Here is a 16,955-nt window from a genome sequence, read left to right as displayed (position 1 = left end):
GCTCCTCCCACTGACAGCGCAGCTCCCATGCTATTAGGCATCCTTCATGTGGTGAACCAGTGACAGTGACCACAAGCATTTCATCTACATAAAGTCTGAAAATAAAGTGCTAGGAAACATTAGACTTTACATAAACAGTCACCCTACAGCAGACTTCAGATGGTTGGGGGAAAAAACCCAATAAAATGGCTGCATACCCTGCATGGCTCCATAAAAAGCAGACATTTTCCTCCTCCTCAACGCACCTTTTACTCACAGATGCAAAGGGTACTGAGATGCATTTGCCAAAACATAGTACCAGGTTCAATAGAAGCTATTACAGTCACTGACTTCTTTGTTAAAGCACCCTGAGTGCTGTTAGCACCAAATGACTTCTGCTAAGATCTGCTGCATGACAGCAAGAAAAGGCTATTTAAAGATTTTAAAAGGAGGCAGGAAACTGTGCTGGATTTATGCTTTTACATTCACACTGAGGAAAAGCACAGTGACAAAAGATGACAAATCATGAGAAAGCCAAGGTGAAACATATATATATATATAATATACATATATAAAACTTGGAATTATATTTATACATATTGTTATATATATATATATATATATATATAAACATAATGTAGAATTTTATGTTATATATAAACATCATTCCAGTTCATCATGCAAAAGGAATAACCAGAAAAGTAAGCTGGAACTACTACACATGCGTTGTAATCAGCAAGTTGGTACCATCTTTGTCTACTTTATCTCACCATAATTTATGAAATCCTGTTATTCCTGAATGTTGGGGGTATAACTGCACCGGTAGCATCTGTGGTACAGTGCCAAGATGCAGGTCGAGTGAGAAACATTGTAGGAGGTGCTTTGTTAAAAATATCACTTTTTACAATTTGAATCAGACGGTACCACAGGCCCCAGGTTTCATTCAAAAGCTGCTTAAGCATGACTGTCTGCAACAGCCCCTTTTCTTTTTAAACATGCAGATACTGTAACCAGGATCTCAGCTTTCCCTCCATCACCCTGACTTTGTGTCAGCATTGGTGGGAGCAGCAGGACCAGGACAGGGATTGTCCACTGTGAGGTGAGGCCACACCTCAAACGCAGTGTCCAGCTCTGGGCCACTCAATTCAGGAAGGACACTGAGGGGCTGGAGATTGTCCAGAGAAGGGAACAGAGCTGGGGAAGGGTCTGGAGCAGCACAAGTCCAGCTCTGGGCCACTCAATTCAGGAAGGACACTGAGGGGCTGGAGATGGTCCAGAGAAGGGAACAGAGCTGGGGAAGGGTCTGGAGCAGCACAAGTCCAGCTCTGGGGCCACTCAGTTCAGGAAGGACACTGAGGGGCTGGAGATGGTCCAGAGAAGGGAACAGAGCTGGGGAAGGGTCTGGAGCAGCACAAGTCCATAAGGAGCAGCTGAGGGAGCTGGGGAAGGGGCTCAGTCTGGAGAAAAGGAGGCTCAGGGGGACCTTCTGGCTCTGCACAACTCCCTGACAGAAGGGGACAGCCAGGGGGGAGTCAGGCTCTGCTCCCAAGTAACCAACAACAGGACGAGAAGAAATGGCCTCAGGTTGTGCCAAGGGAGGTTTAAAGTGAACACTGGGAACAGTTTCTTCACCTAAAGGGTTGTCAAGCACTGGAACAGGCTGCCCAAGGCAGTGGCAGAATTGCTGTCCCCAAGGTGAATGTGGCACCTGGGGACATGGAGGGATTTAAAAGACCTATGGAAGTGGCACTTGGGGACATGGTTCAGTGGTGCCACTGGCAGTGCTGGCAGAATGGTTGGACTCACATGATCTTAAAGGTCCTTTCCAACCTAAACAGTTCTGTGATTCTGTGATGGGAGGGGACAGTAGTTCAACTCCTGAGGATGGGGCAGTTATCTCTACAATCAGCAAATACCCTGGATTCAGCAAAAGTGGCCAGCCACAGCTCTAATCACAGCACACGTCATGATGATAGAGAACTATGCCATTGCTGGCTAAATTTTGACCAAGAGTGCCCACAAAAACCCTTGTAAAAGAGAAAAAATCCTAAACAACCCTCACAAAACAGCTGTTTCTCTGTTCCCTGTAATTTCTCTGAAAATCCTTAGTTTTGTGCCAATAACACATAGCTCACCCCAAAGAATACAGTACTATTTCCATGCACAAAATTCCAAAATCATGTTGGGTTTCTCAGTACAAGTGATAATTTGCTGTCAGTCATCTCATGGTCAGGCTATTACCCTTACCAGCTATTTCAAGATACCTGACATAATTCTGTGGAGGGCAAGATGGATACTTGTCATCCTTTCAGTGCATGTGTACCATAAATACCAACATTTCAGGCTACAATCAATGTGCAGGTGCTGTACAGAGCAGCCATTACAGAAAAGTGCCCAATTACCTCCTCTAACCCATTTTTCTTCATCTTCTGTAGCCAGCTAAGCAAAGAACCACAAGCCTGCATCTATGAAAATCCTAAATCCACTCCCTATTCACAAAATCCTTTGAAGCAGTGTGAAAGGACATGCCTTGGACAACATAAAAGACTCACTGGGAAAGTTTAAGCACCTGTGCATCAAAAATGAAACTAAATTTGGTTAGAAAAAGATAACAGTTTGCTTCACTTAACTAAACATATATCTAAGCCCTGAAGGTTTGCCCACAGAGAGATAAGCAGACTGAGATAAGAATAACTACCTGAGGTTCTGATTTCTTCAAAAACAAGGCTCTGAGAATTGCTGTGACCTCTGCAACAGCTGAGCTGGGAGTATTTATTGACCAAGACTTGTTGCTCTGTGATGTTGCACTCTGCCCAGGGACAGCAATGCTTTTCAGAACTTCAGCTTTTCCACAGCAAAAGCCTCACTGCATCACCTAGTACAAAACAACTCACTTCAACTGCAAAATATTGAGAAGGATGTCTTCCATTTCAGTAACTAAAATAACCAAATCAATGTTTTCTACCTTCACAAAAATAAACTCAACCCTTACATCCCAAGGGGAATAATCAACGTATTTTGCTCAAAATGAGTATGTTGCTGGAATTAAGCACTCTGAAGCAGCAAGGTGGGCAAAAGCACAAGCATAAAAACCACCTTTCAATCACAAATGAATTAAAACAAATATTAATTTGAACAATTGTCATAAAACCATACAATAAGCTCTGAAAGCTGTCTGAGCTGTCACCAGAGATTAGGTACTATTCACCCCTCCTTTGCAATAAAAGAATAATAATAATAAAATCATCCAACATTTCCTGTTCCACTCCCTACCCTACAATTTTCCCCCTAAATAACACTTAGTAAGCAATACCAATAAGAAACCTGTTATATCATCCACTTGGGTAGTGCAATCTCCATTTCAAACAAAAAAGTTAATTGCACTGAGGCTACAGAGAGTTCTGGAGGAAAGAAGAGAGACACATTTTATTCCTTTTCATCTAAATACACATCACAAAACAAGCATGTGCCTATCACCACGGTAATTTAAGAGTCACTATAATGCTTTTCCTTACACATCTCTATAGGCTATGGGACACAGGCAGTGTAACTGCCACAGTTTTAAGAGTGATTGGTTCATTTTGGAGATTACTGCAGTCTAAAAGTAAAGGGTTTTCAGCATTTGCTATTTCCCTTTCAACTGCTCTACTGCTCTGAGCAGTTTAAGCACAGAAATCCTATTGAAGACCTACCCATAAAGTCCTTTATCAAACACAGAGAAATACCTCATGGCTGGTAAAATCATTAGTTGTATACATGAAGAGATAAGCAAAGGGTCTGCAAGTAAATGGTGAAGTCCAGAACCCACATTTGTTCTTCCTGTAATGAATCAACTCAATCTGAAGAAAAGCAAGACATGCACTTGGCCAAACAGCAGCAGGATAAGGAAATAAACTGCAGAACAGTCTGCAAAAACGCCTCTGGTATTATCCACTATTGTTCAGTGAGAGGAAAAGCTAGAAAAATCACCGTTACTCTTTGTAACATAACTGACAGAAAAGTAGATTTAAAAAGTACTGAGATCATCTGCAAATAAAGGACTACAGTGATCTCTCCCACTGCTCCAGTGACAGAGCAACCCATTGTAATATTTGGTCATAATTAATCTGTAAGTCACCACATGAGTTTAGATCTGGAGGACTGGTTCCTAACCTCAGAGTTACCCTGAGCTCACAAATCACTTGCCTTGCATGCTTTGTAGCACACTCACTGTATTTAATATATGCTGTCATACTTAACACTGCAGATACACAAAGGAGTTCATCTGTCAGCCAAGACTGAACCAGAGTTGCCTGTGTGAATATGTGAGTGAGCTCATGTTTGAAATAATTAGTTCAATTCAAAAGACAGTGGTCTTTACTTCTACTTCATGAATTTAAATTTTCTTCTGTAGGGAACTTATTCCAGAAAAAGTTCCAGCAACTGTTTCTCTTGCCATGTTCCACCAGATGCACAAGAAGCTGAATATCAGTGTTCTGGGGTTCCTGGCATTACCCATGCCTTTGGTATTGTTCCTGTACTAGAAATAATGTAAATCCAGTTTTAGTAAAGGCAAACTCACACTGAAGTCATCAGGAACTCCTTATATCCAATTCAGTGGAATAATTATTGACTACCCTGTAATTCCAGATTACTGGAAGGATTTTCTGTCCTTCCCCTGAAATACATCTGAGTTAGCTGGAAATCCTAATCTTTCCTGGACTTGCTGGGATGAGTAACTGGAAACAGGGTAAAATTCTGTGTCTCACGTGGAAGGCTCACTGGTTTCGTCTGCCTTAAAAATAATCTCCCCAAAGAGATATCAATTGTGTCACTAAATCCTATGTAGATTTATTTCAACACAATCTAAATCTGATTCTCTGCTATAAGAAGCATTTCCTTCACTCCACCACCATTCCTTCTCTTCTGCCATTTCCTCTCAATACCACCCTTGTGCCAACAGTACCATCCAAACCTCTGCATAGCAAGGCAAACCAGGTAGCTGGAATAATTATACATCTCCTTTTTGGTGGGATTAAGTTGCCAGGCAGATCAGATCCCTTAGCTTGCCTTCCAGATGGCATCCCCAACACAGAGAAGGTGGAGGGGAAAAATATCAAGCAGAGAAAGGAGATAAGGTATCAGCAAAAATGTTGCAGGTTTGTCATGGACTATAAAAAAGAGCACGTAACCACAGACTCAGATTTAAGCATCACATGATCCAAAGACTGCATTCTCCTTTCAGAAAACAAACTGCAATTCATTCATTTTGAGAAAAGCTCTGGTCTTTATCAGGCAAATCACATCAGCCACATGCTGATACTCTCAGGCCAGAAATTTTCAAAACTTCCTGAATCAGAGAAGTCACCATTTCTTAAAAATTCAGCATAATTATTTCAAATCCCAAGTCACTCAGCTGTATAAAAGGGGACAAAACAAAAACTAAAAATGCTTTCTCCATTCCAACAGGAACTTCCCATGACCGTGTACCCATGGCAATCCTGCCATGGCAACTGGCACGGCCTGTCTGCAGGAGCAGGAGTGGGTTTGTGTTTATCTCAGATGGGATACACAGGCTCTGCATGCTGCAAAATCAAAGCTTTTTAGTACCCTTGTGCTTCCTGAGCTTATTCACTGAACAGCCTTGAGAAAGCAAGTGCAGTAAGATGGCTGAACAAGGACAATGCTTCAGGAAAATTCAGAATTGCCATTTCTTGGTCACAGACAAGACCTTTTCTTTATGCTCCTTGTTACTGTTTAGCTGAAATTGTATGTACAACGAAGGACTTTTCCCTTAATGAGAAGGCACCCAGGTTACACTGGGATTTTCCTAACACTGCAGAACTTAAAATGAGGTATCCAACACAGCCAGACAAGATTTCAGATGGGCAAAGAGCGTGTGCAGGCAAGTGTATCTACTTAGAACAAATACTACCAGCAGCATCAGGCAAAACCACAACTTATGAATAGCTACATCTCTTAAAAGCACGAGGTAAATTAGCTGTAATGAATGTTTCTATTGAGCACAGTTGCACAGGGCTTCCCTCTATGCCATTTCATCAAGGTTCAAACAAATTGAGAAACACTTCCACACAGAGGCAGATTTTCAAGAAGGTACTTTAGCAAACTCCTTTTGAAGACACCAAAGTTCACAGCAAAGTTTGGCCAGACTTCTGGGATTCTTCTCCCTGCCAGCAGCAGGCACACACAGATGTACACAGAAAATATCTGTGATCCCTCAGTCCCTGCAGACATCCCCTCACAGCACCGAGAGCAGCACTGCCACTGCCCATCCCAGGAAAAGGCAGCGAGTGAAACTCAGCCAAGCAGGTGGTGGGGGGGAAGGAGCATAAACACCCCCAGGCTGATAAGAAAGGCAAAAAAGGAAAAGAGATCCCAGAAGACCAACCCAAAGAACTCCAAAATGCTGGTTTGGTTCATATATTATCTTCTTTAAAAGCACACAGAAGAAGAGAAACATTCTGGGTTTAGGCTCCCAAATGGATGCTAAAAGTAAAACCTTCAGGAGGGTTTGCTCTGTAGATATCATGCTGTGAAACTTCAGCAGTCATTTTATTCTACGCATCTTTCCCACAATTTCTTATCTTTCTTAGCAATCCTTTTAATTGCTGTCAGAGAGCTAATAAAAATAGCGGAAAAATTGAGTTAATTTTTAATTCAAGTGAGAACATTGAAGGCTGTTTCACACTGGAGAATTAGCAGTGAAGAATCAAGAGCTGTATTTTTGTATATATGTCTTTATTTTACATTCCTTACATTTCTTTATTAATGTTCTGATCTCACTCTTCAAAAATTATTTGAGACATCAAGCGCAGCTTCACTTTTAGATGCTCCTCTTTGAGTAAAACAGCACAGAAAAGGGAAAAAAAGAGCAAACCAGGTAAGATAGTATAGGTGCTACTTTTTCAGTGTAATGAAACACTGCAACAAGGTCAGGGAATAAATTCATGGAGTATCAAAATAGCAGCTCACAGAAGAGCAGGGGAGAAACTGCCAGAACTGCTGAGAAGGGTGTTTCAATCTGCTAATGGAGAGCCTGCAGGAATAGCAGGAGGCTCTCTCTGAAGTTGCCACCCTGCCTGGAGAATTAACATTATCGACAGGTCTTCTCCAGATTCTTCTATCCCCAGCTTGGCAGGATGCATCTTGTAACAATCCTGCTCAGTCCAACGCCAAAATAACCCCGCCTAGAAGCTGCTCCAGTCTTCTCCAGAAAGCCAAAGTGCAAATGGTCAGGAATGTGCATTTTCAAAAATTACCTTTCTGAAAGTTTTTCAGCAGCAACTATAAGCCAGCCCTAAGTGTTTGTTCATTTACCTTACTGTCTGCAAAAAAAAAAAGCTGAAGGATATTCTCAAAATACCATCACTGTCACCAGTTATTTACAAACTCAATCCACACCTGACTAGGGATTAAATCACTTATCTTTTTAAAACATAAAAAGCCTCAACTACTAAAACTTACATTAAAATTGATCCAGAAAAATCCTGACAATTATTTCCAGACAAATGATAAGCATGATGATGTCAGAAACCAAGCCGTGGTATACTCAAAAGAATATAATTAGTAGGCTTTTATAACAAACATCATGAAGGGGAAGGGCCTCTGTTGAAGGCCACCACAGAAGTCACCTCTTAAATACTGATGACAACACAACGCGGTTGTTACTGGGTGCCCATCCACCGGGCACAGAGAAACAAAGAGGTGGTGCTGTAACTGTACCTCCCTCAGCTTCACATTTCAAAACATTGGAGTCAGCTTCAAAATATGCCATTCATTCCAAACCAGGAGCGCTGGGCACAGGGCTGGCTAGCAGAACACAAATTCCTGCTCCCTTCCCAAGTGCTCCTATTCCTTTGCACACCAGCACACTGCAGGTCAGCAGCACGCAGGGCAGATTTCATGGAGTACAGCCAGTGAAGATCTACCTCAAGTCTGCCAAGGTGCTAAATGTAGGAGCCTAAGGTCTTGCCTTCACACACAAAAATCAGATGCAATTTTACATCACTATAAATTAATCTGCATCAATGACATCTACCTTTTGATCAGTACTGGGTAGGGGTTTTGTTTATTTTTATTAAAGGCTCCCCAGGGTGAATTCTGGCCCCACTTCCACCACAGCATTACAGAAGCTGCTCTGTTCTGCTGTCTAGTCCTTACTATAAACACCTTCGTGTCTCTGAGCACAGTTAAGTTACAGTGAATTTTTTTCTGTGTGTCATATGGCAAACCACATCTTCACCCAGCACCACACTCTGCCAGACAATTCCACACTCTCATTTATTCTGCCTTTCAGCTTTTCAATGTTGAAAAGCCCTGCAGTTGCATTTCCAGGGGTGTTAACAGACCTGCAGAGAACATTTAGTAAGATGTCCTTAAAGGCTAAAATTAACCATAAAGCTGCAGTTTATTTTGAATCTTGGGAACAGGGAGGTGTTTTATGTGTCAGAACGAGTGGCCTGACATCAAAAACCTGATATGAAAGTTTGCCACCGAAGAAGTGGGCTGGCACAAAGAGCGGACGAGGCTTTTATTTAAATGAAGTTGGCTGCCAGCACCAGAAAGTTTCACTATCAGCACTGCAGATGCCTGATACCATCTGTAACACACAGCAAGCCTATTATGTTATTTTGTTGTGTGTGTGGTTGTATACATAAAAATAATGAGAGTTAAGAGACTCTATATAACATACAACAGCCTGTGTACCACGGCTGCTCTAATCAGGTATTCCAACCTGTGGAGGTCCAGATCCTATCTTAACCATTTCTGTACCAGCCAAGAAATATTTGATCTTCAGAGAAAACACAAATTACGTGCAACACGTGTGTGTATCTCACTTGTATCTTCAAATCTTAGAAGTGGAAAAATCCCTTTCCATGTTAGGCTGATCAATCTGTTTATTTTTTAGTATATTGTCAATATTACTTTTTTTTTTTCCTAAAACTTGAAAATTATCAGTATCTGTGACTTGAAAATAAATAACCAAAACTTAACATGCTACATATAGACACCCCAAAAGCTAAATAGTTATGTGGTCTGTACATAGCTAAGAGGGGCCAGGAAACAAATTGTTTTAATTCCAGAGAAGGCTTTTTTAATGAACTCGGTCTCTTTTTAACTCTAATATTTCTCTATTTTAATTTATTTTCCTAAATAGCGCTCACTTTCTAATCTTCCATTTTGAACTTCCTTGCATTGCATATAACAGCACTGTTTTTCAAGATGTCTTTTTTAAAAGGATCACCATGTAGAACTCCTGTAGGTCACAACCCCTTTAGCATGTTTCAAATCCTGATTTCTCTCTGTGGAGATCAGCAAGCCTCTTCCGCCAAGAGAAAAACAGAGATCCCCTCCTCAAGAGCCATGGGGTGTTTCTAGAAGGCCAAGCTGAAGAGAAAGGAGTGCATCACCTACACAAACTGCCTTGCTCGAGCTTTTACTGTGTCACACAAAGGGAAAAAGGCAGTGCTGCCAGGGATCAGTCCCTTGCCAGCGATTTTGGACAGCAGCCTCTGGGACACACCACTGCCGCTGCACGGACACGTGGACAACGTCAATACCATCACCATCAGCTGCAAGTAGACACAGATGACCACCCAGCCACTCCCTCCTCCCAGCCTCCTTTGTGTCAATAAATCTTACCCTGGCTGTTTGAGCAATGTTTAATCATAAACAGTTGGGAACATGCTCCAGAATATAAACAAAGGAGAGTAGGAGAAAAACTGAGAGTGCAGTACTGAAAATCACTCGCCACTTGCTGCTGAGCCAGGTAACAGAGAGCAGAGAAACAAAGAACTGCTGGGAACAGCACACAAGCACCTGGTGTTCATTTAAAGCAACAACCATGCAACAACATTAAAGTATTCAGGATTGCAGCCACGGAAGGATTTCAAGGACTAAATGCATTAACATTCTTGGTTCTCTTAAAAACAAACAAAAAAGAGAAATTAAATTGCTTAGAACACCCACTCAGATGCACGGAAATAAACTACCCTCATTGATCTCATCCCACTGCCATTTACAACAGTCATCTTGATTCCCTTCTGTGTTGCTAATCAAGCTAAAATTAACTCCTCTCCTGCTTACCACACATGCTAGAGCCACAAACATCAACACAGGGGAACAGCAGGATCAATTGTTTTTCTCTACAAGTGCAGCTCACCTTGCTCATGTGGTAAACGTGTATTTAGGACTCACAGTGCCCCTCCAGGGATTTTAACCACCTTTTGTCATGGGGCTGGGTAGCTGTTTAGACTGGGCGACAGAGTAAGTAGCTCTACACTTCAAACACTTCTGAACAACTTCTAGTCATTACTGGCCTCTATGGACCTCTGTAAAATAGGCTGCAAGAAAGTGGGGATTTCAGTCCTGTTCAGCCAGTGTCCATCTTGGAAGAATCAACATCCCACTTGTCACTCCTACTCTGACAAAGAGCTAAAATGTGTCTTAAGGCAGCATCTTCACAAAGCCCTGGAGGACTCTTCATTCCCAGAAGTTTGGGGCTTATTCAGAGGAGACAGAGCTTTGTTTATATGGTTGTCACTCTAACAACACTGTTAAAAATAAATATCATACCCGAGTGTTCAGTTCTAAAGCAGCTTCGTTTCAGATCCCAATGCGATGTTTTAAAGGAAAAATGCCAAATCAACACAAAATCCCAACCCTACCAGATAACAGCCATTAAAGAAAGCTAAAGTGCACATCAAATTGGCAGAACTATGGAGTGGAACAGAAGTTTCAAAGAGAAAAGCACTCCATGGAGATAAATATACTTCAAGTGTTTGCTTGACAGCAGCCTAGGTTTTATGGTACTGGAAAAACACAGTACAGTGATAAACAAGGTTAGTCCATCCACCCCCATGGTAACTTGCTGTCCCACTAAGTAAATTCAAGTGGATAATGAAAGGCAACTCTTATGAAACAATGCAGGATGACATTTAATTCTCAGTTCTGCTCTGGCCACCTCATCCTGCACCGATCCTTCCACAGACATCAAATTCTGCACTGTAAGGCTGAAATGGCAGACACTGCACAGCCTTGGGTCGGGAGCACGTTTTGCTCAGCCCTTGCAAGGGCTCGGAGGCCTGACGTGTCTCACCTTCCTGTAGGATTTCTCATTTCCCACTTTCCCCAGTCCTAAGGGAGCACTGCCAAACCACAGCTCCCAATGACAACACGTAGCCCCTGGCTGCTTCAAGACTCCTGGACTGTGACTACTCTGGCAGCACCCGGCGGTGAGTCTGACATTGCTTTCCAGAGATGTCACAGAAACGATCAACACCAGCTCTGGAATACACACACATGTACCCATTTTCTGGTGCAGTAAACCAGAAAAGGCTGCCTAGCCCCCATTCACACTCAATTTTTCCCTGCTCCAAGATAAACCTTAAGATAAGAGCCTAAGTCTGGCTTCCATTCTACCACAGCAGAGACCACAAGAAGTGACTCAGCCTCTGCCACCACCTCTCATTCCTTCCCTGCTTCTGTGAAATTCAAGAGCCCTTCTGAGAGGCTTTCCAAGCCTCTGCTGGTCCCACTGATCTTGGTTAAAACGAAAAAGGTCAATATTAACTATTTTCCTTCTTTGCTCATCTTGGCAGAAACACTGAACTATGTTTCCCCCTCAATCATAAACCACAATTAACACCTACCTCAGTGCCAAAAAAAAGCCCCATCTGCACCCACGCTCAGAGGAACTTCCCTATACCAGCTTCTACACAGAGTTCTGTTTTCAATAAGAAACTAAACAGTTCACCAAGAATTAAATATGTACTGACAGTATGGAACTAACTGCAGGGCCACAGTTGGCCTCTACAAGAAGCACTGGTTATTCATTTCCATACCTCACTCAATACCAAGAATTTAAAATCTTTGTTTAACTGCCATGGAACTTCCAGCTGGCTGCAGATCCTGCCCCTTTCACCACACAAGTCTGGCCAACTTCAGTTCTCCCCCCATTTTCATCCTAACTCCCATTTCCTTGAGAAGACCCTTCCTCATTACTACAAGCATCCAGACTCTTGGGGAATCTTTGTACCCTGGAGAATAAGGGTAAACTAACAATTTGAAAATAGCAGTTCATAAAATCTCCTAATAACCTTTTCAGAGAGAGGCACTTGTTTCAGCATCTTTGCTGGATATACTAGAGCAGTTTGATTCTCATGTAAAATCTCATTTACAATGCCATCAACTTTCTTCTAATGGGCCATTCATCATAGTAGGGTTTGCTATCAAGTAGCAAGCCCGGTATTTTGAAAGGTCTCACACAAGTAATTTAGCAGACTCACCCTTCCAAAGCCAGGGAACTACCTATAAACACATTAGGAAAGGCTGAGCAAAACAAAATCACCTCAGTAAAGCTCAGGAAAAAATCCTAATTTCCACATATATATGCCAGAAAAAGCCTGTGTGTGGGATGGTACTAACCTTTTAATTCAATCAGGCTCTCTTAGAGGGCTGTAACAGAGCATGACTATGATGTATTTTCCTTTGAGGCTGCTTCAGTTCATTTAAAAAGTGATTTGGAAAAGCTAATGTACTATTTATGTACATTATAAAAAACTACCCATATGGAGCTAAAACTTTGCAAAATGTTCACATAAGTCCGTTCCACTCCTTCTGAAGACATTTCACAATCCATTCAATACCCAGTAGAGGAAGCCAGGATTACTGCTTTAAAAGAGCTCTGAGGGTAGTTTAAATGTTTTTAAAGCTGACAACTTCTAGACTCAGAGCCAAATAAACGTTTGGGGCAACAGAGAGTCTCTTACACAAGTGTCTACAAAGTGACATTCACCTGGATTCTTCCAAATACTGACATTTAAAACAAAGGATAAAAGAGCACAGGCACAGGCATAACCTTCCCTCCTACTAAAAAAGAGAATAATTTTACTATGATTCAGATGATGATGTACTGAATTGGCTTGTGAAAGAGCACCTAGCATGACGCAGTTAAGACTGCAAACAATAAAAAACTATCACAAGATTTCTAAGGTATTTTAAATCCTGACAGTATATATAACTGTACTGAGGGGATTAATCCTTGAAAAGAGTTTAACTAACTGAAGTGACAATGACTCTTCCAAAACTCAGCACATGTGGAAGTTGTCACCCCAGTGGTTTCATTACTATTAAATTAGGAAGATTTTAGAGAGTTATCTTGTCATATTAATGGCATAGTTTAAGGCTCCCCTTGCTTCAGGACAATATACAGAATTAGGGAAACATTTTACTTTAATGGATGTACCTTATGTGGAATATTTCTATGAACTCCATAGTTTGCAGTATCAGCTTTTTGGGAAACAGAATTCTGGCCATTTTCTGCTATAGGATTTTAACAGGAATTCTCATTCTTGCAATAGAGAACAAAGCAGGAAGAAACTGAGAAGAAACCGTAGTCTCTTGGAGAAGAGGATGCACCCACTTGGTGATAAGAGACTTTAGATTCAGACTCAATATCCACCAAAACTAACTTGTTTCCCAACGTTATCCTGTGACTGTTTGCAGCGATTTTTACACAATTGTAAACAGATGATGTGCAAGTCTAAACTACTGGATTGTGCCTATTTTCAAACAGCCAGTCTGCATACACCTTGTTTATACAACATACACAAAAAAATGACAGCAATTCTTTTACTGAACCACTAGCCATCAGGAATTTTCTCCTAAGAATTCCTATGCCTGAAGGAAACTTCAGTGCTTGCCTTAATATTCCATGAAGGCATTAGCAGCAAAGCATGTGCCAGCCTTTGACTTCCTTTGCTGGTCTTCCCAGGACTAAAACAGTTTCATTATCTTGTCTCATTAGATGGTGTCTGAGGGAGAGATGGGAAAAGAAGAGCTATAGTAATTATCCAGCTGAATGAACAAGGCAGAAGGAGGCAAAGCCACCCAATTGCCAGGCTTGTTGACAGCCAACACCACGTTATACCGGCCATGAGACAATTAAAAAAAGGAACGAGATCAATAAACAAATAGCAGTTGGCACATCTCCCACACCAAGAGCCTACCCTCACTAGCTTGGGCTACGCCTCAAACTGAATGAAAACCAAAATCATTTTTGGTCTACCCATCAGGTAGAAACAAAACTTGCTTTGTGTTTCTAGTCCTTTTCTCCTCCCACACAATCAGGATTCTGGGTGTGTAAGAGTCCAGAGTTCTTATGCCCTCAAGAGAGGAAAGGCCTGAAGTTGCTCAAGAACAATTCCTTTAGCAAGTGCACAAACTGGCTCTGCAGGGAGTCCAGTCCTGCTTAGACAAACTGTTGGTGGCTTCTGTATGTGGCCTAAAGGGAGATAGAAGATTAAAACAGTTTGTGTGGGAAGATTTCCCAAGGCTCTCCTTGAAGTGGCACAAAGAAGAAAAAAGGGGTACAGCTCCAAGGTTGTATTTCAGAGAGAGGGGGAGGGATGTCCTTTGCCACAGTGCTTATACCACCTCTGCAAGGCTTTTTGTCTCCTCATTCTGTCCAAAAAGCTGGAGTGGACTGTGCTTGCACATGAAAACAGGCTCTTATGCTAGAAGATTCTTGGAGCAGGATAATAAGTGGTAACTGTGCTTAAAATTTCCTTCCACTTCTCCTCCTACCCTAATCACACAGCATATATTAACAGAACCAGACAAAGACTGTCCATCTTTGCTCATTCAGCTAAGGCAGAGCTCCTAATTAACTTCTACATTATTTCTCCTCAACTGTCAAGATGTCCTCAAAGAACATGAAAATCACATATCTGGTACATTTAAAGGAGGGAGGAAAACCACCAAAGTAAATTGCACATGCACAACAAAGGACAACCCAAGAAATTAAACTCGCTTTTAAGTTACTAAAAATAGACAGGATGGGAGGGAAGGGACTATCAATCAAATCTTAGAGTTTCTGAATATTCAAAGAACAGCCTTGTAATAGACTGCTCTCTCAAGACTGCTTGAAATTTTTATGATAAAAATGCACGAGGACAGGAAAAAAGGAGCAGAAGGATAATGAAGAGCAAAATACACATGACAGAAGTGGATACAGAGTATTAATTAGGCCATTAAGATACTTTAATGTTTTACTGTCCAATAAAATATGTATTTCATAAAAATTAAGTGCCATGCAGAAGGAATGCACACATGCATTTACTGAGCTGTTCTGAAGAAACCAAAGATGTGAATTACTAGAAAAAACACTTGTGTACAAGAGTGGATAGACATTAGTAAAATTGTATTTGTACTATGAAAACAAAGACTATACAATTGGATGGAAATTTTCACTCACATTTACTTAAGAGAGAAATTAATCTGCTCTATAAGCATCTCATCAATCTGCTTTTATGAGGAGTCTGCAGTCAATTGAAATAGGGAGACTTATAAATACTTGAAAAAACAGTTCAGTGATTAATACTGAATTATTGACTGAAGTGAATGCATTAAGACCAGACAATAATTTGTACTCACAATTAGTCGATTAACCATGTCTGGAAGTACATCAAGATGCCTTTTCATAGTCCACATTCAGGAGACAGAAAAAAATGCTTCAGCTTTTTCATCTTGCAAATTTGTCAAAGGAAAAAAAAAATCACGGCAAAAATGACACCTCCACATTTTCCCTGGTTTCAGTGTTGCAGTCATTTACACCAGGGCCCATCAGCCATTTCAGATGCATAAAACAACATTTTAACCTAAGTTTACCTGTCAGAAACCACTGCACAAGCTCAGAGGACTTCTTAGGCATTTGCTGCAAAGCATATTCAACTGTAAGAGAACAAAGACCTTCACCACCCAGTACACTGTGGACTATTCTTTCTTTACAGTGGATATCTCAGTCATGAGTCTTCAACCTCAGGAAACTCCTGGATGTACAGGGACTGAACCAAAGATAATAAAACAAAGCTGGTGTTGGGCATAGCTACATGTGAGAGAAGCCTCTGTGCTCTGGAGAGCTATTAAGGAAAAGGAAAGGAAAGAATCTGTACTAAAAGCAAATGAGAATTTTTCTCCCTTTTCATTAAGATCATCAACTCAAAAGCACATGATTTTTCTTTTTTTAACCACAATTCCACTTGGATTGGAAAGGAAAGCTGTCCCATCCACATCCAACCAGCAGAGAGGTGAAGCTTGGTCTGTGAAGCATTTCTGGTTACGGAGCCCCTTGGCTCTGATGGCAGAACACGAGACACTGCTCAGACACTGAGCTAGAAGGAACTCAGAGTAAATCACCACATGCCAGAGGAGCTGATACGGAGCTGAGTGCTAGCAGAGATCCCCCCAGAATAGGAAAGCCAGCTGGAGGGAACTGTCAGCTCTCTGAGTGGTTTAACAAGCACCTCACCAGCCTATGTCCCCTTTGTCACCCCAGGCTGTCACAGAGCAGTCCCCAAACCCTCGCTGGCTCTGCTCTCTGACAACACTGCACAAACTCCTCTCAATAACAGACACTAATTACCACACCTGGGCCAGCAATAAGCCTTTATTTGCATGGCATAAGTGGCAAATTCAAGTAGTTCCCTGTTCTCTACCAACATCCTGTTGCCACATCAACACCGAGAGAGAGAATTTGGTGTCCCACAGAACAGCTCTGATGCCAAATGGCCAGCGGAGCAGTTACTGGGAGCTTGCTCACAAAAACAACAGGCACATTAATCTGGTTGTCATTTATGCTCTCAGTTATTCAGTGCAAGGCTGCCTATCACGTTTTCTGGAGAAAGAGGGTAAAAAAAAAAGCAAACAGCATTATTATGATTTGTTACCAGGACAGATGCTCTACAGTGAGTATGCTCACACAGCTGGCACCAAAATAACTAGGATATGAATTACTACAGATTTCATCATTTTTATTCCCCATTTTCAGAAAAGCAAAAACTTTCACACTCATTCATCCTCTAGATTTATATGAAAACAAAACAGTACCCACAGGAAGAAATCCACAGTCACCTAAGGATACATGCCATGATTAAGAGCTTGCTAGCACAAAGAAGTTACACCAGCACAACTTGAAT

At 41.5% G+C, this 16,955-nt stretch overlaps 1 protein-coding gene across 2 annotated transcripts in view; it reads right to left on the bottom strand.

Annotated features, from left to right (window-relative positions):
* Positions 1–16,955, bottom strand: part of FOXK1 (forkhead box K1) — a 56,117-nt gene that overhangs the window by 33,436 nt on the left and 5,726 nt on the right. Inside the window, exon 1 of one of the 2 annotated variants that reach the window (XM_068207154.1) lies at positions 3,705–3,724. The exons of the other annotated variant lie outside the window; for it this stretch is intronic. Coding sequence (XP_068063255.1) covers positions 3,705–3,724 — 20 coding nt within the window. Of the gene's footprint in view, positions 1–3,704; positions 3,725–16,955 lie in introns of those variants that run through there. 2 annotated transcript variants of the gene reach the window in all.

This window comes from Anomalospiza imberbis, chromosome 16, assembly GCF_031753505.1.
Source record: "Anomalospiza imberbis isolate Cuckoo-Finch-1a 21T00152 chromosome 16, ASM3175350v1, whole genome shotgun sequence".
Taxonomy (NCBI): domain Eukaryota; kingdom Metazoa; phylum Chordata; class Aves; order Passeriformes; family Viduidae; genus Anomalospiza; species Anomalospiza imberbis.
This window is presented reverse-complemented; position numbering and strand designations above follow the sequence as displayed.